General features: G+C 31.8%; 2 protein-coding genes across 3 annotated transcripts in view; one reads left to right on the top strand and one right to left on the bottom strand.

The window, feature by feature from the left end:
- LOC143064921 (DNA mismatch repair protein Mlh1-like) overlaps positions 1-23,445 on the bottom strand; it is a 144,203-nt gene that overhangs the window by 89,628 nt on the left and 31,130 nt on the right. The window lies entirely within an intron of this gene.
- LOC143064915 (adrenocorticotropic hormone receptor-like) lies at positions 1,176-12,623 on the top strand. 2 transcript variants are annotated; one of them, XM_076238130.1, is made up of 3 exons: positions 1,176-1,410; positions 7,138-7,205; positions 10,779-12,623. In XM_076238130.1, exon 3 carries the CDS (start codon positions 11,091-11,093, stop codon positions 12,315-12,317), a length of 1,227 nt encoding a protein of 408 aa, XP_076094245.1. In that variant the 5' UTR covers positions 1,176-1,410; positions 7,138-7,205; positions 10,779-11,090; the 3' UTR covers positions 12,318-12,623. The 2 variants fall into 2 exon arrangements, with proteins under 2 accessions (XP_076094245.1, XP_076094244.1); XM_076238129.1 differs by lacking the exon at positions 7,138-7,205.

Below are 23,445 nucleotides of genomic sequence, written 5' to 3'. Positions count from 1 at the left end.
AGTATGTCATATAAACAGAAGTATGGCAAGCCATTTCACTATTTATTCAAATTTCAAGATATCTCATCTAATAAATAGGATATCTTATAAACTTTAATTTTTATAAGATATCTTATATATTATACGAGATGTCTTATATATTATATAAGATATCTAATATACTTTATAAGATATCTTATATATGTTATATAAGATATTGGATATACTTTATAAGATATGTTATATATATTATATAAGATATCTGATATACTTTATAAGATATCTTATAAAGTATAAAAAAGCAAGCTTGGATAACTGGTTGGTCCAAGAAGAATAGCTGACCCTATTTTTTGGCTTAAAATTCAAATCAAGATTTATTGACCAATATCCCAATAAATCATAGCTAATACCTGGACTAAATAGCAAATAAGCCTTTTGCTAAAAATTTACCTTCCTGTGTTTTATTCATGACATCACAAATAGTACTCATTTAGATTCTCTGCCAAAAAATCATTGAAAATGGGTAAATTTCCATTGATTATAGGACAGAAAAGATAGAGCGCATAATTGTGGACTAAAAAGATCTTTAGAAATAGTGTTGGTAAAGACATTTTACATGTCTAACTTTAATATTCAGCTTGTCAACCCTGCGCTCTAATGTTTCCTGGTCCTAAATTTGGTTGAAAACCGGCTGATTTTGTCAAATTTCATCAAAATCTTTTATCTTGACCTATTTGGGATGTAAAAAAGAACGCTTTAGAATAAAATTTGACACAAAAAGATCTATTAGATTTCTCACATGTCTTTAATTCAAGTTCAAAATTTTTCCTTTTTTTAACACTGAACTTTATAATCAGAGTCAAAAATGGCCCTTACCGAATTTTCTCCTTTGTAACATTATACACACAAGTACAATTAAGGGTCAGGGGCAACAAAAAAGTCAAGATATTATTACATCACTCCTGTAAGTCATACATAGGTGTTAAAATATTACCCATAGTTTGATTAACTAATAATCGAAATATGTAATTTTAAGTTTGATAAATACATATAAAACCTCTATAATACCATGTTGGCATGGACATTTAATAATGCAGACCAGTACAGTGTTTTATTATGTCATATCCAGCAATATATATTTATTATATACATTTAATCTTCATCAAGACTTATCAAATGTTCATATTTGCTGTCCCTGAACTCTTCACATATCTACACTGACCATTGTAGTAACGTACTGATAGTATAGTTTGAGGCCATTTATTTCAAAACTAATATTGACAAAAATTTGAATAGTTTTACATATGATATGGTTATAGAAAAACAAGTTGACTGTAACCTTTTCAAACATATATATATTAGGATATTTTTGATGGTTCAGCAGAAATCATCTATACAGCATGCAAACACAGATTACATAGATAAGATCAGGTAGGCTATTCTATTATTATTATTATTATTTATCTTGATACAATAGGTATAAACTGATAACTAATTATTTTGACTTGTTTAATTATAACTGATAAATAAACTAATTATTTTGTCTTGTTTAATTATAACTGATAAATAAAGAACATTTTTTAAATTGTCTATTTTTAAATTCAATATCTGAATCAACATTGGACTATTTTTGAAGGGTCATAGCTGACCTTCATATATATTTTAGTCAACTTAATATGTTGGTCTGCTGTCTCACTAATGGTTATCAAAAATCTCCTTTATTCATTTGATTTTGGCTTATTTGACAAAAAATTAACAGGTCAAGGACTGACACTTTATAAATGTATGACCACATCATATGATAGCAAGTACAATTTTTGGTACTTATTTACATTCATTACTGGAATGAATAGGTATATCTTTAAAAATTAAATAAAAAAAAGAACATGTAAAAATTTCCAAAGTCATCCATTTTAGACATTTTCATGTCTATTTTTCTTCTATTTGTTCAGATAAAACTATCCATTTCAATAACTAATGTATATGAGTACCACTGCCCTTGATAAGATCATAAATTGTCTGCTTGTAACATGCTGTCAGATTTTAAGGTTGTTTTTTGGGTTTTTTTTTGTACAATTTCCGATTGACTTGTACATGACAATGATAGTGCTTTATCTATAAAAGGTAACACTATAAGTGCAAAACTGGCCTGGGTCATTATTTTCTGTCATGTATAAATAAAACAATATAACTCTATAATACATTTATATCATACAAATAAATAATTTACAGCAGGATTCCCTCAGCAAAGTAACAAGTCATCAATTGTTGAATCCGTGTTTACGGTAGATATCTCTGGCCTTTGTTAGTCTTGTATTATTTTAATTTTAGTTTCTTGTGTACAATTTGGAAATTAGTATGGCGTTCATTATCACTGGACTAGTATATATTTGTTTAGGGGCCAGCTGAAGGACGCCTCCGGGTGCGGGAATTTCTCGCTACATTGAAGACCTGTTGGTGACCCTCTGCTGTTGTTTTTTATTTGGGCGGGTTGTTGTCTCTTTGACACATTCCCCATTTCCATTCTCAATTTTATCGTTATATTTAATAAAATCCAGAAAGCCAAGCTCCGTTAAGGATAGTTTATTTCATTTTTTTATAATACATTTTACTTCTTTTAATAGTAATGCATATAGTACATGATAATACAGCCTTAGAGTGGTAGATTTTTAATGCATTTCATATCTTACTGTGCAATTGGATATTTCATTTATATATAGTTTTCTATCAAGGGAAATCACCCCACTATGTATATAAGGTCTTAACATTACTTTGTAACTCATACAGTCAACATCCAAAAAAAAAAGCTCACTTTAATAACTCTTTTTAATTTATTATAAAATTCCATCTTTTCGCTTTATACATTAATCTTGGATGACTATATTCTACTATTTTTTATTCTGCCTAGCATTCAAAGAAATAACTTTTAATTTACTCTAAATCAATTTCAAAAAAAATAATTAATAATAGTAAAAATTGTGTAAATTCTTGATTTCCCATCTTTTACATTGACATTGTTGAAAAACCAAGCAGTTGTGTTGGACTAAAAAATACTGTCTTATATCAAGGTTTATGCTTAGCATTCGTTATTTTGAGGAACCCAGACTCTCTAAGGGTGAACTATGTCTGGGTTTCCAAAATTAAATCAAAATGCAGATGAAATAGTTTAGGAATACTTTATCCTTCTAGTGGTCAATAACTTGCCTCATATCAGTGGATTTATGGGCTGAATTCCAAGACATGAAAATAAGAAGATGTGGTATGATTGCCAATAATCTTCAGAGTGACTAAACAAGTGATGTGTCTCGTACATGTGACATTCCTTAAACAGCTAAAAGTAAGATACACTTTCTTTTAAAGTGCAAGTGAGTGATAAAAGCTAAAAGAATATAAAATTGAGTATCGGGTAAAAAATTGGTTTTCTTTAAAATAAAATTAAACTGTTTTTGTTTTATATATATATAAAAAAAGAGAAAACTTCAGCAAGACAAAAATTTAAACAAATAATAATTAAATCTATCTTGGTTTTATTATCATATATAAATTATTTAAAATTGTGACCTCTTTTCAAGCAAAATGAAAAATGTTCAATTTAAAATTCTCTCCTATGGGTATTTTCCTGTAGTGATGCACTCTGTATCATGCTTGCTGAAATGAATCAATATAACTATACAAAAAAAAAAAACAATTCTATTAAACATAGTCAATTGGTGTTGCTTTTAGGTAAATATATGTTACTCTGATGATTTACCCCATTCCTAATCATTTATTTAAAATCTTTTAATAGTACCCCCTTCAACAAATGGCCAGAATCAATTCGTACAAATTACAGTTTTGAAAACGTATCAATATGCACCACTCTATACTTTTCAGATGGGTTTTTATTGTGCCTAGATATGGAATCAAATTACATCACATTTACTTGAATCTTCTTTTTTTTTTAACATTATCATACATGTACATGTATATGCAACATTTACTAACCTATTGACTTCAGATAAAATACTGTGAATTCATTTATTTTCGTGGGTACCAATTTTCGTGGATTAAGAAAAACTTGCATATTCGTGGAAATTTAATTTCGTGGTTTGACTCTGCCCACGAAATCCACGAAAATTGGTATCCAACGAATAATAATGAATCCACGGTAGAACACTCATCAAAATAAAAAAAACCTCACTAATAAATAAATTGTTCAGTATAAGAATAGTTTTTTACATGTAAAGATATCTGATTGTTCAAGACAATAGGGTCTGATAGAGGGTAGACGATCACAAATTACGTCAAGCATTTAAAAATACAGAAGGCTCTAAAGCGCCTGAATCGCTCACCTGTTATTTTTGCTTGAATCTTTTATCAATGACTTCTTTTGCTTTTCAATATTTATTAATAGTGGCTTCAAAATGACATTTAAATATTCTTTGACTTATATCTCAAAAACTTTAGCATTTAGAGGAAAAAAGACAAGAATGATGAAGTTAAAGAATTCATTTGGTAAAGGTCTACCTGCTTTGAAATTAACAGCCAAATCAGGTAACTCATTTTAAGGTTATTGCCCCTGAATTGATGGTTTTAAGGAAATTTTGCAGTTTTTGGTTATTGTCTTGAATATTATGATAGATACAGATGAACTGTAAACAAGAAAAATGTTCAGCAATATAGAAACTACAAATTAAAGTTTATATGACCAAAATTGTTAATTGATCCCTTCAGGAGTTATTGCTCTTTAAAGACAATTTTTCACTAGTTCTTCCATCTAGTTTGCTTAGTTTAAAAAAATCTTCTCCATTATAACTGCTGAATCAATTTCAGCCAAACTCTCAGCGTATCTAGTATAAACGTATATGAACCTCGGCACATTCACACTAACCCTCTTCTCTATATAACACCTGCTTAAAAAATCAGGGGGTATAATAATAATAAATGGTTTGATGTCCATAGTGTCACTATAAACACAATGTAGTAAATACTTAATGTCCAGATTCGTTCCTCAGGAAATTAATAGCCTTCATCACTTGGACATAATGTATACATTTTATGAATAAATAATGAAGTCCAACTAAAAAACTGGTTGGCTGATTAATCAGTCTCTTTTCTCAGGTACAAAGTTTGGTAATGCAAATAAGTACTGCGGTGAGATACTGATGTATTTACTTTCTATTTTTAACACAGTTCTCAAAATCCTTTTTTGCCATGTGGACAGTGGACCACCACAGTGGTCAATGGACCACCACAACTATAAATTTGATGGTCCTGTATTTGCAGGTAAATTTGTTCCATCAATTGTTTCCATAGGTATAGACTAGACCAGTTATTCCACACTTAATATTAATAAACATTTGTCCATAGGTATAGACTAGACCAGTTATTACATACTTAATATTATTAAACAATGTTGATCTGGAGCTAAATAAAATACCAGAAAGCATAAAAAAGAACACAATAGTGTACACACAGAAATGTCTCGCCTTCTTTACTAATCATTGATATTATGTTGATACTCCTAAATCTAAAGCTTTATTACGACTGTCACATAGACTTAACATGAATCATGAAAATGAGGTCAAGGTCAGTTGAACCATATGCCAGGCAGACATGTACAGCTAACAATGCTTCCATTCAACAAATATAGTTGACCTATTGCTTATAGTTTAAGAAAATAGACCAAAACACAAAAACTTAACACTGAGCAATGAACCTTGAAAACCAGGTCAAGGTCAAATAAAACCTGCACGACTGACATATAGATCATAAAATATTTCCATACACAAAATATAGTAGACCTATGACATATAGAATTAGATAAAAAGACCAAAACTCAAAAACTTAACTTTGACCACTGAACCATGAAAATGAGGGCAAGGTCAGATGACATTTGCCCGCTAGACATGTACACCTTACAATCATTCCATACAACAAATATAGTAGATCTATTGTATAAAGTATGAGAAAAACAGACCAAAACACAAAAACTTAACTATAACACTGAACCATGAAAATGAGGTCAAGGTCAGATGACATCTGCCCGCTAGACATGTACACCTTACAATCATTCCATACAACAAATATAGTAGACCTATTGCATAAAGTATGAGAAAAACAGACCAAAACACAAAAACTTAACTATAACCACTGAACCATGAAAATGAGGTCAAGGTCAGATGACACCTGCCAGTTGGACATGTACACCTTACAGTCCTTCCATACACCGAATATACTAGACCTATTGCTTATAGTATCTGAGATATGGACTTGACCACCAAAACTTAACCTTGTTCACTGATCCATGAAATGAGGTTGAGGTCAAGTGAAAACTGTCTGACGGGCATGAGGACCTTGCAAGGTACGCACATACTAAATATAGTTATCCTATTACTTACAGTAAGAGAGAATTTAACATTGCAAAAAATCTGAACTTTTTTTTCAAGTGGTCACTGAACCATGAAAATGAGGTCAAGGACAATGGACATGTGACTGACGGAAACTTCGTAACATGAGGCATCAATATACAAAATATGAAGCATCCAGGTCTTCCACCTTCTAAAATATATAGCTTTTAAGAAGTGAGCTAACACCGCCGCCGCCGGATCACTATCCCTATGTCGAGCTTTCTGCAACAAAAGTTGCAGGCTCGACAAAAAACCACCACAAACCTTTTGATATCAGGACCACAAACTGATTGAAAGAGGCAGACCTGTCTGATTTCTGGTGGTCAGGGCCTGATTGGAAAGCATGTCTTCAAGAAAATTGTTTTCTATTAATATCTTACTAGTGTGAGCAAAGAAAGTAAAATTTCTTTATATATTAGTTTACATCATTCAAGACAACTTTTCCAGAAAATCTCTTGTGGCCTTAAAAAAAAACAGCTTATACATTGCTCACAGCTGGGTTATGGTTTCCGTACATCAGTTAATTTTAAATTTTGGCCTATTTATGAAAGCAAGTTCCAATATTTTTACAATATATATATAATTAATCTCATAGTTTGTTTTTCATGGTGTCATTTTAAACATAATGTAGTACACATTTAATGTCCAGATTTGTCCCTCAGGAAATAAATATTCTTCATCACTTGGACATAATGCATACATATATATGAATAAATAATGAAGTCCAACAAAAAAACTGGTTGACTGATTAATCAGTCTCTTTTCTCAGGTACAAAGTTTGGTAAAGGGATGAAAATTATAACTGCTGTGTATTAATTCTATATTATAAGGAAAAAGGTAAGTATGTTTATTTGAATTCAATTATTTTATAAATACTCCAGATAGTCAGATATTATAAAGACAAATTTATCAATTAGATGATATTAAAGCTTTAAATATAACAATATTCAATTATCATTAAATATGTTCATCTTAGCTATCATTTATAATCTGCACATCTCTGTTGAAAACTTCTTTTTTTTTTGGAAGAAAAAAAAATCAGCTTTATATTTTTTTAGTAGTACAATGAAACCTGTGTTTCCAACACTGGGGAAGCAAACAAAAAATGTTGGATTATGCAGGAATACTCAGGTTTTTTTCTGCAAGGATAGGAATATTTAGGACCATGAAAATGTATCAGTTAAAGCAAGATGTTGGAATACTCAGGTGTCGGAATAGGCAGGTTAAACTGTTGTTTAACTTGTTACCAAAAGAACACAGGGTTGGAAGGGTCCTGATCCCGAAAACTCTGGCCTAAAAACATGGAATCCAGAGGTCCCGAATTAAAAGAAATTTAAATCCTGACATCCAGAAAATCGAAATAAGAATTCCCAGATCCCAAAAGGATCAATCCTGAAATCCTGAGCTTAAAAACACCTGATCCCAGAGTCCCGATAAAGGTCCTATCCCACTCCCCCTCCCCCCTAATTACAAACAAAGGAGTAGTTTCAGTAAGACCCCTTTTTGGTCCCAAAATATATCAGTTTTTCAAAATTGTTATAATGTAAACTTTAAGCTATTTATTGGTAAGTATAATACTTCTGCTACATAAATATGGGCTGTTTTTGACAATAAAATGCACATATATGTGTACTAGCATCATTAAGTCATGCTAAATTACTGAGATCTTCACAATTCTATCATTTGAGTTAAATTCTAGACGGTTTTCGTCTTAAATGGAAGTGGCCGCATTAGTGTTCATTCTTAATATTTAAATGTAAGTTGTATTTTATGATAATACATATAACATATATAAAGGTTGAGGATGAACATGGATGCGGCCACTTTCATTTTTGACAAAAACTTTCTGAAAAGTGACTTTTTTTGGCATATTTGATAGATTTGTTATATCTAAGCTTGAATATGAACGTCTGAAATGACTAAATCAGTTTAAATCTTGTACACAAACTAATTGAATCGACTAAAGTAGCCACTTAGGTGTTCAAAAAGTGTACAAAATTTTTCACCGGATGAACATGAAATTTGAGGCCAAAATGGGCCCTTACAGTATCTACTTCTTTAGAATAATCATATCATCAAAACTCAAAATTGTTTGCCCTAAAATAGACTATATGTTTTCTTTTTCCTTTGAAACTTCTTGCAAATTCATGTAACAAATTTGATGAAGTTAATGTATTTTTGTGAAATTTTTGCATAACTATCAGCAATGTCTTGTGCAACTAAAACAGCAACTTCTGTTGTACCAATTAATTATCTTCTGCACTGCTTGTTACAGTGAAAACAGAACACTGTCTTTAGCTTTTTATTATCTTATAAATCAATTGTTTTCTGTTGGATTGGGATTAAAAGTTTTAATGATTATTTTATATCTTATTAAAAGTTTTTATGATTATTTTCTGAATACATCATTAGGCTGATTTTTTAATGATTATAGGGACTGTATATAATATTATGTAACATATATCTGTCTGACAAATTTGACTTTTCTATTGGGTGTCTGAATCCCAAGAGATTTCTATCTGAGAGACCATTTTCATTTAAAAGGTATATTTTCTATTCACTGCATTTTTCAAAGTCAAATTCTGAGTTCATCAACAGGTAAGACGTAATTAATGTGGTACTAACTTTAAAGTAAAATTACCTGCTTCTAAAATATACAAGAGAAATTTACTTGTGTAAGACACAGAAAGAGGTAATTGAGCTAAAGTTTGATATAGAGCAACATTGGCATCATGTCAATGTATAGATATTTGAGGATTAGGACTGAAACTTAGTGCACTGTCTTCAACCTCATATACTTTCTATAATATGCAGACACTCTAATTTTGTTTATGATCTTACATGTAATTATAAAGATCTAAAATTTGCTGCCAAAGCTTGTCAAACCAGAATGTAAAATATTATATAAGTATTTTTATAACTTTTACTTTTCTAGCAATATACATACGTATGCTGTTTCCTTAAGTCTGAAGAATTATACAGGAAAAATAACGGAAAGTGCATATAGACAAAGGAAAAATTATCTACTGCCAATCAAAATGACAACTTTAAAATCCTCCACCTAAACATCAGCTTATAAATAGAGTTTTATCGTGTGAAGATTTTGTAATTAATTAATTTGTGTCGTAATAAATTAATATTTACGAGAGAATACTATGAAATAAATAACGAATGTCAATATCAATTAGTACAGGAGATCTATAAATGCTAATCAACTTGTTTTGCTGAGGGAAGAATAAATTATGGAATATTAACCAAAAATGTTTTGTGTCTGGAACAACAAGCCTATCAAAAATTGTGAAGTTTCCGCATTAAAAAAAATTTTGGATGCCACATTTTACTCAAGAACTTGATTGCCCATAAAATATGAATATATATTGAAAATGTTGATTGCAGTGAAATGATATTTCATTATTGCAAACTCATTGGTGAACAGTGGTTGTGTCATTGTGATTGGAATAAATAAAAGATATTGGAATAATTTGGAATACAAATAAAAGTAGGTTTTATTTGTCAAAAATATTTATTGAGAATTCTATGTAATTTTATATAAATAGCACTTTTTTTAAATTGCAATTTGAGCAAAGTGTTTGTAATTCAGAAAAATTCTGGATTTTGACAAACTTTTATGTGCTTTTACAACTTTCTGAAATTATTCTAGTGCTGTGAACATTTCAGCCTTACTAATTAACAGGCTATCATTTTAACTTGGAATTATTTTAAATTATGTAATTTCCATAATTTCTTGTGTCTGATTTTTTTAAAAATAAATTCCATGTTAATTCGGTATTTTATATAATGTTTCGAGTGGCTGTACACAATTATTTGAGAAATCACAATTTCAAGTGAAAAATTGCTTCTTTTTTTTCTCTCGGGCCTTATACAGAAATTTTATACATATGATGACATTTTTCACTCATATTTATTTTATAGTTAGATGTAAAAAATGAGTTTTATATGAATAAATCTGAAATATATCACAATTCCATAAACTTTGCCTTAATAAGAAAATAACTGGTATCAATTAGTATCGGGAAAAAAAATTACGAAATTATATTTGTTTTTTTTTTAAAGAACGCTTTAATACTAAGACTTTGTTAATCTTGTATGAATTTTAATTTTAGTTTCTTTCATATATTTCGGAGTTTAGTACGAGGTTCATTATCACTGAACTAGTACAAATTTTTGTTTAGGGGCCAGCTGAAGCACGCTTCCGGGTGCAGGATACTCTCGCTGTATTGAAGACCCATTGTGACCTTCAGCTGTTTTCTGCTCTTTGGTCGGGTTATTGTCTCCTTGACTTATTCACCATTTCCATTCTCAATTTAATTACTATTCTTCTCTTATTGTTTAAAACGATCTCATAAGGTTATACAAATAAAGTAATCATTTGACATATTCTAATTTCAGAAACTTCAAAGAAACTTGAGAAGAACTGTCATAAATCTTAGTCAGTGAAGTCAGCAACTATTTCACTAATTAATATGTAGTATTTCTGATGAAGCTTTCACTGAAGAAGTAATTCCAAAGTGGATTTCTTGAGAAAGTCATATACTGCTATTAACCAGAAAATAGAAACAGGAGTTAAAAGGAACTAAATTTGCAATTGAAAAGATTTAAAAGTTGCCTAGTTTAGATAAGATATCTGCAAAAATATCACATCAACTTGGGCCAGACATATCAATTAACTTTTAAGCAAGTGAACTCTACCATACCATAGATATGGAATTCAATATTTCATTTTTGGAAAAGATTCTTGAAAGGGAAAAATTAACAGGTTTTGAAGAATTTTTGTCATCAATGAATTTTACTTTTGAAACCAACCAGACAACAGAATCAACTTCTTCAGAACCTGAAACTATTATCACTATAACTCTAAGTATGGTGGCTCTGATTCTTAATTTCTTTGCTGTGTGTGGGACATATAATATACCAAATGGATTAACGACTCATTCCAAACTAATCATAAGTCTTGCCATCTCAGATATTCTCATTGTTATCAGTGTTTTAGCTCACCAAATTTCGAACATTGTCCATGAACCTCTGAATCCATTAACAGCTACTGCCAATGAAAGAATCTCAATTGCGTGTTCATTTGCAGTTATCAGTTCTCTGAACATAATGGCACATCTGATATCACTGTTGAACCTGCTAATGATGGCCGTAGATCATTACTTGGCAATAATAAGACCATATCAATATGCTTTTCTCCTTAACAAGCGTAATGGCATTATTATCATCATTTCAATGTGGAGTATGGCCTTTCTTGGTGCCTTTGTTAACTTTTTCACCGGGATAGGAAGTTTTGAGGAAGGTAAATTGAACTACTGTGAATACATTATGTACAACGATTTCCATGGAGATTATCTGGTTATAGCATTTACATTTGTCTGTCTTCTTAGTATTGTTTTCATGTACCTAAGGATATATTGTGAAGTTCGTAAGATGAACAAACGTCTGACCTTATTGACCTTCAATAAAGAACACAATTCTAAAACCTTGATAACAACACTTTTGATAATCGGAACTTTTACCGTGTGCTGGATGCCATTATTCACGCTCCAAACTGTACTTCTTATTAAAATCCACGTCGATCCTCAAGCTTTGTTGACGGACATCTCTTTGATCAAAGCTTTGATTTTGGCTAACAAGTACTTGTATTCTCTACTACTACTAAACTCAATTTGTGATCCAATCATCTATGCAGTAAGAATTAAAGAAGTTCAGTTAGGCTACAAAAAGTTCTGGAAATCACTGTGTGGGGAATACAAACTTTTACAAAATATAAGTGTAAGGAAGTCATCCAAGATAGTTTCATTACTCGAAAGACGTAAAACGAGAGTAGTCTCAGAACAGGAAACAGGAGAAAGAACCATTTGTTTGATGATGAGTGAAAATGGCTGTGACAAAGACAAAGAAAAATCAAATATTGAATGTGACAATGAATGATATAACTGACAGAACAGAACTAATATTAAGAGAAGGAAATGATTAAAAACATTAATATGTGTATTGTGTAAGGAAAACATAACTAGACTTATCAAGGAGCCAGTATGATACATACTTTAAACAATTTACTGTACTAGCATTTGACATTGTAGTGAAGACAGATTTACCCATTAGATTTACAAACTGAATTTCAACTTGCATACTAATATAACATTACAGAATGCATTCATCATTTTATCATTTTAAAATATTTGTTGTTACATGTATTTATATATAATTTGATTTCAAAATATTTTGTGTGCACAATTATCTATTTTGTCATATGGCCTTCATTGTAAAAATACTCTTTTAATTAAGGAGGAACAGAAGGGATATAAATTTCGAAGTATCTAAAGTTCAGTATTTGATGAAAGATTTTGGGAAATTACTTTGTTTCTTATATCCTGGTTCATCTTGACAACCCCTTTCTTCAATCCCCTCGGTGGCCATGTGATAGCATACTCCCATAGAGTGTAGGTGGTCATGTGGTAGCATGCTCCCATTAAGTGTGGGTGTTCACAGGTTGATTTCTTGCTTGGACAAACCAAAGACTTGAAAATTGGTATATATTGCTTTCTTTCCTAACCTCAAGGATATTCAGAACAAAGACTGATTGGCTAAAGTCATACTTATGTGTCTGCTTTCTTTAAGTGACATTTTTTATATTGACTATTACCCTGTGAATGAGCATTTCAAAAAGCAGGATTCAAATTTAGAGCACATAAAGATGTTATTGTCCTTTTGTGGATGCCATATTTGCCACTGTACGATAAACACTGACACATCCTCCTCATCACCCCAATACATTTTAATTATATAAACACTGACACATCCTCCTCATCACCCCAATACATTTTAATTATATAAACACTGACACATCCTCCTCATCACCCCAATACATTTTAATTATATAAACACTGACACATCCTCCTCATCACCTCAATACATTTTAATTATATAAACACTGACACATCCTCCTCATCACCCCAATACATTTTAATTATATAAACACTGACACATCCTCCTCATCACCTCAATAGATTTTAATTATATAAACACTGACACATCCTCCTCATCACCCCAATTCATTTTAATTATATAAACACTGACACATCCTCCTCATCACCCCAATACATTTTAATTCAAATAATTTATTCTTATTTGCTTAAATTATAATTCAAACAAGAAAAATTGTAACATAAGATTAAAACCCTTTAGACAACCCCCTTTTTAGTCATTGAATTCATCTTGCAGAAAATATGTGGTTTCAGGATGGGAATCTCAACCATTACCTCCAATATGAAGGTTCAATTTTAGGGACTTTGGCCACTTGATTTTTGAACATCCTCAAATGTCAGGGGTGGGGGGTGATACATAAGGACTCTACTATATATCAATCAAACCTTTTTTGGGAACAATTGACAGGTTAAAGTTTGAAAACCAACAGAAGAAGAAGAGGAGGGAAGAATAGAGTAATTACTATATGCAATTACAAGCAATGGCAGAAGTCACCCCTGTGTAGCAACCGCCACTTACCAATTAACGGTAACTATTTTAATATATAATACAATGAATGCACATTCATGCATAAAAACACATATTTCTATATTATTTATGAAAGTTTTTTTCACATTTTTGTTTTTTGTTTCCATGTAAATATTGGATATTCAAAAGTCAGGTGCACAACTACACATGGGGGGTTACAGTATAGTATGGATACATCAAGATTGGTCAATTTATCTGCAGGAACTGGAGTTGACTGTAACGTAACCAAAGGGTTTGAGGGATTTATAGAAACCCACCTTTGAGAACATATAAGCACTATTAAAGTTGACATTTTTTAAAATTGTGACTATAAAAGATGAGATTTTGTTTGTCACAAGTCAATGTAACTGCCCTTGCAAATTCCTTGTTACAGGCCTGAATGGATAACTTAACATTAAAAATCACCATAGTAGATGTTTTTACAATACTGAAATTAACTAGAGAGACCACCATACTTCAAAAACATTAAGGAGATGTGTTATGATTTCCAATTAAAACCAACAATGCAAAAAAGTTCAAATGAAGTGAATGTAAGCAATAAAATAGGCATGGCATTGTCATGTATGGCCTTCCATAATGAAAATTCTATAATGTATAGTCAGCTATAAAAAGGCCCTTAAATGAAAATTATGAAACAGTCTAATTTTGGGGAAAAAATTATATTAAACAGTTTAATTTTGGGAAAAAAATTGATAAACTTGAACCAAGGACATCTGAACTGCAGGCTACTGACTTGGGACAGGCACATAAAGAATGTGGTAGGGTTGAACAAGTTTGAAAGTGCCAACCCTCCCTTACCTGAGACAGTGATGTAACAGTACAACATAAGAAATAAAATGCTCTGCAGGGGGCAGCTTGATACAATGGAAGAGGTGGAACCCTGAACAGTTGGGACAAGTATGAACACAACATTCAAGCTTGATACAGCTCTAAATTTGGATTGTGATTAAATAGTTGACAGCATAGGTTTCTGACACAGAATGAATGTGGTATAAGAACTTTATTTTTTTCTAATTTACCTATTATGGTCCATTATCAAAAATCTAATTCCATGGTTAGATATAGCATATCAATTAAGAACCCGAAGAATTCAAATTTTTGTTAAAATCAAACTAAGTTTAATTTTGGACCATTTGGACCTTAATGTAGACCAATTTGAAAATGGACCCTGATTTGGACCAACTTGAAAACTGGGCCCATAATCAAATAGTTATCAAAGGTACCAGGATTATAATTTAGTACGCCAGACACGCGTTTCGTCTACATAAGACTCATCAGTGACGCTCAGATCTCAAAAATCTAAATACATGTTTAGATTCAGCGTATCAAAGAACCCCAAGAATTCAATTTTTGTTAAAATCAAACAAAATTTAATTTTGAACCATTTGGACCCTAATGTAGACCAATTTGAAAACTGAACCCAAAATTAAAAATCTAAATACACAGTGAGATTGGGCATATCAAAGAACCCAAATTATTAAATTTTTGTTAAAATCAAACTAAGATTAATTTTGGAGCCTTTGGACCTCAATGTGGACCAATTTAAAAACAGGGCCCAAAATCAAAAAAAACTTAATTCATGGTTAGATTTAGCATATTAAAGAACCTCAATAATTCAAGAATAAAACCCTGTTGAAATTGGTCAAGAAATAAGCAATTAATACAAAGTATTAGAAAAGTATTGTTTTTTGCCCCTTTTTGGCCCCTAATTCCAAAACAGTTAGGGCCATAACCCCCAAAATCAATCCCAACTTCCTTTTATGGTATGGAACCTTGTGGTACAATTATAGAAAGATCCATAAACTTACACACAAGTTATTATCTGGAAACTAGAAAAATGCTTATTTGAGTCCCTTTTTAGGCCCTAATTCCTAAACTGTTGGGACCACATCCCCCAAAATCAATCCCAACCTTCCTTTTGTGCTTTTAAATTTTTTGTTTAAATTTCATAGAGATCCATTCAACTAGTTATTGTCTGGAAACTAAGTGTGTTTGGACGACGACAAAGACGACAACGACAACGATGTGATACCAATATACGAATTTTTGCGGTTCTATAATGAACCATAAAAACTGGAAAGGGATTAACTCATCAGATCAAAAGGAAGCAGAAAACTTTAACATTGTGGGTTGTTCTGTATTTTGAAAGTTGCTTTCAGGCTTTATTAACCTATCACATGTTGAGTTTATTTTTCAATCTATCAAGAACCATAACTTCTAATTGACAAAATAAAAATTATCAATATCAAACTTGACCACAATGTTGTCATCAGTAACAATGTTATATAATTTGAAAACCATAGGTAGAAAGATTCATAAGTTATTGAATGGAAACAATAAAAAGTGCCATTATATAATCTATCAAGGACCATAACTCCTGAATAGTAAGATTGAAAATTAAAGAACCTTAGTGAGCACGCTCACATATCCCACGTCCCCACATTGTCATTGGAGAAATTAAATAAGTATAAGAAAAAAAAATTGTATAAGAAAAAATATTGAATAATAATTTCCTGTCAATATACACATCTACATAGTATGTCCTTATTATCTACAAAATTTCATGAAATTCTGTTGTGTGTTTTCAGAGGAGTTGAGATGACAAACTGTTGCAGAAGTACATTGAAGCAAATAAGTTCAAAGGGGCGTAACTCCTAGAAATAAAATTGAATCGTAATTTCCCGTCCATATGCACAACTACATAGTATGTCCTTATTATCTGAAAAGGTTTCATGAAATTCTGTTGTGTAGTTTCAGAGGAGTTGCGATGACAAACTGTTGCAGTAGTACATTGAAGCAAATAAGTTCAAAGGGGCGTAACTCCTAGAAAAAAAATTGAATTGCAATTTCCCGTCGATATGCACAACTACATAGTATGTCCTTATTATCTGAAAAGGTTTCGTGAAATTCTGTTGTGTGGTTTGAGAGGAGTTGCAATGACAAACTGTTGCAGTAGTACATTAAAGTAAATAAGTTCAAAGGGGCGTAACTCCTAGAAAAAAAAATTGAATCGCAATTTCCCGTCGATGTCCTTATTATCTACAAAATTTCATAAAATTCTGTTGTGTGTTTTCAGAGGAGTTGAGATGACAAACTGTTGCAGAAGTACATTGAAGCAAATAAGTTCAAAGGGGCGTAACTCCTAGAAATAAAATTGAATCGTAATTTCCCGTCGATATGCACAACTACATGATATGTTCTTTTCATATAAAAAGATTTCGTGAAATTCTATTGTGTGGTTTGAGAGGAGTTGCGATGACAAACTGTTGCAGTAGTACATAAAGTAAATAAGTTCAAAGGGGCGTAACTCCTAGAAAAAAAATTGAATCGCAATTTCCCGTCGATATGCACAACTACATAGTATGTCCTTATTATCTGAAAAGGTTTCGTGAAATTCTGTTGTGTGGTTTGAGAGGAGTTGCGATGACAAACTGTTGCAGTAGTACATTAAAGTAAATAAGTTCAAAGGGGCGTAACTCCTAGAAAAAAAATTTAATCGCAATTTCCCGTCGATATGCACAACTACATAGTATGTCCTTATTATCTGAAAAGGTTTCGTGAAATTCTGTTGTGTGGTTTGAGAGGAGTTGCGATGACAAGAAACAGGACTGACGGACTGACGGACGGACGGACTGACGGACGGACGGACGGACGGACGGACGGACGGACGGACGGACGGGTCAAAAACATTATACCCTCCGCAACTTCGTTGCGTGGGGTATAATAATGTACTTGGTCTCCATCTTGTTATCAGTAAGAACATATTATAATTTGAAAACTGTAGGTGGGAGGATTCATAAATTATTGAACGTAACAACATAATGTGCCATTTTCCAATCTATCAAGAACCATAACTCCTGAATGGTAAAACAGAAAATTGTTAATATCGAACTAGACCTCCATTTTTATCATTAGTATCAACATATCAAAATTTTAATAGCATTGGTTGAACAGTTCAAAAGTCATTGCACATAAACTGTTGGCAGCTGCCTGCATGATGCCCACCAGACTTCATCATATTAATAACTGTGTTTTTCCCCTCTGAAAAGCGAGTAAAAACAATGTAATTATACATCCCTTAACAACATCAACCAGGTGCTCCGCAGGGCACAGCTTTATACGACCCCAGTGGTTGAACCCTGAACAGTTGGGGCAAATTTGGTCACAATATTCAAGCTTGATTCTGTCTGAATTTGGATTGTGATCAAATTTTTTACATACTATAGGTTTTTGTCACAAAATTAATGTGGTCAAAGATCTAACAAATCTATTGCACAATACTGTGCAATTGAAGATTTCTTCTTGAAACTTTTCAAAATTCGAAATTTGAAAAATTTTGAAAAAAAGGAAGCCCTTCAAAAAATGGTAAACAAAAAATCCCCCCCCCCCCCCAATTTTTGAAACCCCCTTGGAGCAATAACCCTTAAACTCAATCCCATGCTTTCCATTGCAGTATTGAACCTTGTAGTACAATTTCAGAGAGATCCATACACTTAAACACAAGTTATTGTCATGATTGTTTGGAAACTAGAAACATGCTTCTTTTTGGCCCTTTTTTGGCCCCTAATTCCTACATATTTTGGGCAATTAACCCAAAACTTAATCCCAGCCTCCCCTTTGTTATATGGTACATTGTGGTACAATTTCAGAGAGATCCATACAATTACACATAAGTTATTGTCTTGAAACTAGAAAAATGCTTGTTTTGACCCCTTTTTATCCCTTAATTCCTAAACTTTGGCCCCATTACCCCTAAAATGAATCCAAACCTTCTACTTGTGGTTTTAAACATTGCCGTATGATTTCAGAGCAATTGAAATACTTCTACACAAGTTATTATCCTGAAACTAGAAAAATGCTTGTTTTGGGCCCCTTTTGGGCCCCTAATTCCTAATCGGTTGGGACCATCATCCCCAAAATCAATCCAAACCTTCCTTTTGTGGTATTGAACCTTCTGAAAAAATTTCATGAAGATCTATTCACTTAAACTAAAGTTATTATCCGGAAACCAATGTGTCTTCGGACGACGACGACGCAGACGAAGCAGACGACGCAGACGACGACATCATACCATTATACGATCCCCCAAAATTTTTGGGGTTGTATAAAAAGACAAAGTACAGATCTAAGTATCAATTTTAACATTATGATGAAAGAGCATGAAAACACACTTGCCAATTTATTTTGGTCAGTGGACAATATTTTGGTTCTTTTTTCAGTAAGTTAATAAGCTTTTTATCTTGAAGGAAGTTAAGCTCCTCTGTAATTACATGGGCATCTGAGTATGGATCATATCTAAACTTTGATGTTTTACAGTCTCACGTCGAATGAGTATTTGTTCACTTTGCATTGGTATTTTGCATTGTCTGAGTCAGTATTATTATTCAATATGGTTTATTTTACAAATAGATTTTATTCTATAATGATGGTATAGGTACTAAATTTTAATACATGAATTTATTTCAATGGTAGAAAACCAACCAGCCTGGTCTTATTCCATGTAAAAGGCTGTTCCTCCTGGAGCAAGATTTCTTAAAATTCATACTTTTCATTTATTCTTATAAGTACCTTTACTACGGCTAATATTTCTCTTTAAAAAATAAATCACATAATTAATTATTGTATGATCTCTTGTAAATCATAAGATATGAGGGTTTCTCATTGTTCAAGGTCTTATTGTAACTGTTTATGCTCCATGGTCTTTCAAGGATAATTGAGCAAGACTACCATTTGCACCTCATTTTCTTGCGTGATTTGCTTATTCTGTCAACCAAGGGGTTCAAGTGAAAGTCATTGAAATAAGTGTTGCAATGGCAATCATACTTACAACTAAGACAAGACAATCCAATTCAACAATTTTATTTGTCAATTATGATGCCCCGTAGGAGCAGAGCAATTACAATTATAATCACAGTATAAAAGGATTATGATAATTTTTGTTGATTGATAACAATAAACCAAAACAAATTAAAATATATGAAAAGGGAGACAATAAACATAGTTTGAATTTTGCAATTGGAATTTTCAGAAAGTGTTGGAAGAACTAGTGGGTCATGACTGTAAGTCACATCTTAATTAAGGTATTTTACCATTTTATTACAATATATTGTTAAAATCTCCATTTGATATCAACCATATTGATTTTGAGAGGTTATTTGAAGATTTAAAATCAGTTAATTTAGATAATATATCAGCAAAAAACCTTCCAAATCTTAGTGATGGACAGTCTGAGGGTGTACCTTTGTGTCTTCCCATTTTTAGGTTAGGGGCCCATATTCTAAATTTTGTTAAATCATGTATTGTCTTACAATTTATAGGTTGCATTTCTGTAAATATACATTGCAATTTTTCTTTGCAGCTAAAGCTGTGTCACTTTTACTATGAAGTCTCGTAAAAAATTATATCCTTGAATGGAAAGTTAATATGCACTTCTAATGTACTCGAAGGTCAAAATATAGGACTGTGCAGCATATTTTCAACATTTATATGCCCAGACCATTCCACCGTAAACCAATAACTGACATTTACATTATTAATAAAAAGACATCTGACTGCCTATTGACCATTCCGAAATAAACTAATAAGCTTTTGACTGCCCAAGGACAATTAACATACCATTCCACAGTTAGGGACGACATCAAAAGTTCAATGTAGGATAAAAAACTTAATTCACATAGTTTTTTCACTGACCCCCCACCCCCCCTCTTAACTTAATTTGGGAAAAATTGATTTACCAATAGGGATATATGTAAAAATCGATTTTAGAAATACAAAACTTGCAGAATTTCAACCCCACCCCCAAACTATTTGATTTAAGTTTTTTATCCTACATCGATCTTGTGATGTCGCCCCTTAACAAAAAAGTTTTTTAACTACTCAAGGTCAATTTACAGACCATGGACAGTAAACAAATAATTTACATATTGAATATTTATAACAAAATCTTCTTACTGCTCAAGGACAATTTACAGACCATTTCACAGTTAACAGATAACTAACATACAACAATGCATTGGAGATATATAACAAAGCCTTTTGACACCAAGGACATTCAGCAGACCATTCCACAGTAAACAAATAGTTGACATACTGATGATTTAAAACAAAGCCTGGTGACTTTCCAATGACAATTTACAAACCACTCAACAGTAAACAGATAACTACAAACAACAAGTTGACATATTGGATATTTATAATAAAGACTTCTCACTCAGACTGCCCAAGGACATTTTCAAAAGAGACCATTCCACACATAGGCCGATCCAGGGGGGGGAGGTCTGGATCCCCCACTGCCACAGTAAAAAAAAATAACCAACATAAAACAATGAGGGTGGTAAAGGGGGTGCTTGAATGCAAAAAACATGAAACATAGAATGTGATGAATGTTGGATGAAAATTAAGGACTTGGACAGGAACCTTTTGTCTCTGATTCACTGTCTTCTTGTTTATATAAACTCTCGGTTTTATTGTCACTGATTCACTGTCTTCTTGTTTATATAAACTCTCGGTTTTATTTGATATTCTTGATTTTGCATGTATACCTACATATTTATCATATAAAGGGTTTACAGCTTTTTAAAAAATATGTAACGATCTTCCAAACTTCTTAAATGCAAATATCCTGCAGACACTAAAGCTTCAAAATTGATAGGGAAGAACATCAAAGGCTTTTCCTGCTTTAACCAAAAACAAATTTCAATTCATTTCTTGATGATTCCTGCTTGTCCGAATTTATTTTGAAAAATACAGAGCATGCAAAATAAGCATTTAAACATCATGAAGCACGTTAAATTAAATAAGCAGAACACGCTGACTGAGGACCCTGTCTTGCACGGCTGATGTCAAACAAAACAGTTCAAACATGATGAACTTGAAATAAAGGACGTATAGACGGACTTAATGTCCTCTACGCTACGGCGGGGGCATACAAACTGTGATCACGTTGCACAAAAATAACCCCTTACCACCCTCATTAATCGGAATTAGGAGCAAATATAAAATCAGCGCAAATGAAAGAATGAAATTTTAAAAATCTGCGCAAATGTCATACTCCCTCAACAATATATTGGATATTCAAAACAAAGCCTCCTGACTGCCCAAGGACAATTTAAACCTGTGAACAAGGAAGGGAATGACATTACAAGTCTTCCATCTCCATTGAAATAAACAATTCCTAAACAACAATAACAATACAACACACCAAAAAAAGTATAAACATTTCACTTTTTATACATTTTGCTTGTAAAATATCTAAAAAGAGCTTAATGTTCACTTTACGTATATGTACATGTTAATGGTGATGACTACATATTTTTTTAAATAAGAAATTTTCCATTTCTTCCTTTGAAAGTAAAATGCATAAAATTGTATCAATGTTAGGACTAAAAACATTTCATCTTTTAAAAGTTTTGACTTTTTTATGTAATATTCCAGGAAAAATAACAAATATGATGAAGCCTTCTATTAAGTTATAGTTTTGTTACTTGCAAAAGAAAAGCAAAACATACATGATGCTGTGATAGTCATGCAGGGATTAAATCAAAGCATTCACAAAAAAGTCCTTTCCTGTTAATATTCCCAACAAACAGGGGAATATTGAGAACTGATTTTGAATGGAAGATCTTTGATTATTTCTATTCAATTTATTCACAACTTTAACGGACACAGTTAGAGCTTGACATAATGTATAGACTGATTTCTTCAAATTGTAACGAAGATATAAACGATAAACATTCTGATGACAGTGACAAATTATCAGATTGTTGTTACAGTTGATGGTAATGAAATCAATTGTCTGTATCAAAATAAAAAGATGTAAATAACTATAGGTCACCATAAGGCCTTCAACAATCAAAGAACCTTTGTGAGCATGTACCCCACACCCCTCATTGCCGATCATTGCCACTATATTATACAAACAAAATCTCACCAGTTTCCTAAGTTCAAAGACTAATAACTTTACAAAAGTCAACTGATTAAAATTTTCTGGTGTACATGCATTAACATATTATGTCCTCATTAACTACAAAGTTTCATGAAATTCTGTTGTGTGGTTTCAGAGAAGTTGCAATGACAAACTGTTGCAGTAGTATATTGAGGCTGGCCCAATAATTTCAAAGGGGCATAACTCCTAGTAAAAAAAAAATAAAAGCAAATTTTCTCTGTATGCAAAATCAAGGTGCAAGATTAGAATCAACATTTTACAAATTGCAAAATAATATTCAAAACTTTTTGTATTTAAAAAAGAAAAATTTTACTAATCAAAATATTTAAAAATTTCTGTTTTAATCATTTGAGAAATAGCACTATAGTCTTGTAATCTTTGGAATTAGATATTAAAATGTTATTTGTGCTTTCCTTTTTTTCTTTGAATAAACAATGTTGACAATATAAGAAAGTGAAGGATTGAGATATACCCATAAGGAATAACCCATCACCTTAATCTATTGCTGTATCTATCAAGGTCATTTATCACTGACCATTTAACAATACAAAAACAGAAGTGACCTACTGCTGTAAGCATGGACATATATTTCATACCAAG

This window comes from Mytilus galloprovincialis, chromosome 2, assembly GCF_965363235.1.
Source record: "Mytilus galloprovincialis chromosome 2, xbMytGall1.hap1.1, whole genome shotgun sequence".
NCBI lineage: Eukaryota > Metazoa > Mollusca > Bivalvia > Mytilida > Mytilidae > Mytilus > Mytilus galloprovincialis.
The sequence above is the reverse complement of the archived record's forward strand: the minus strand, read 5'-3'. Positions and strand labels throughout refer to the sequence as shown.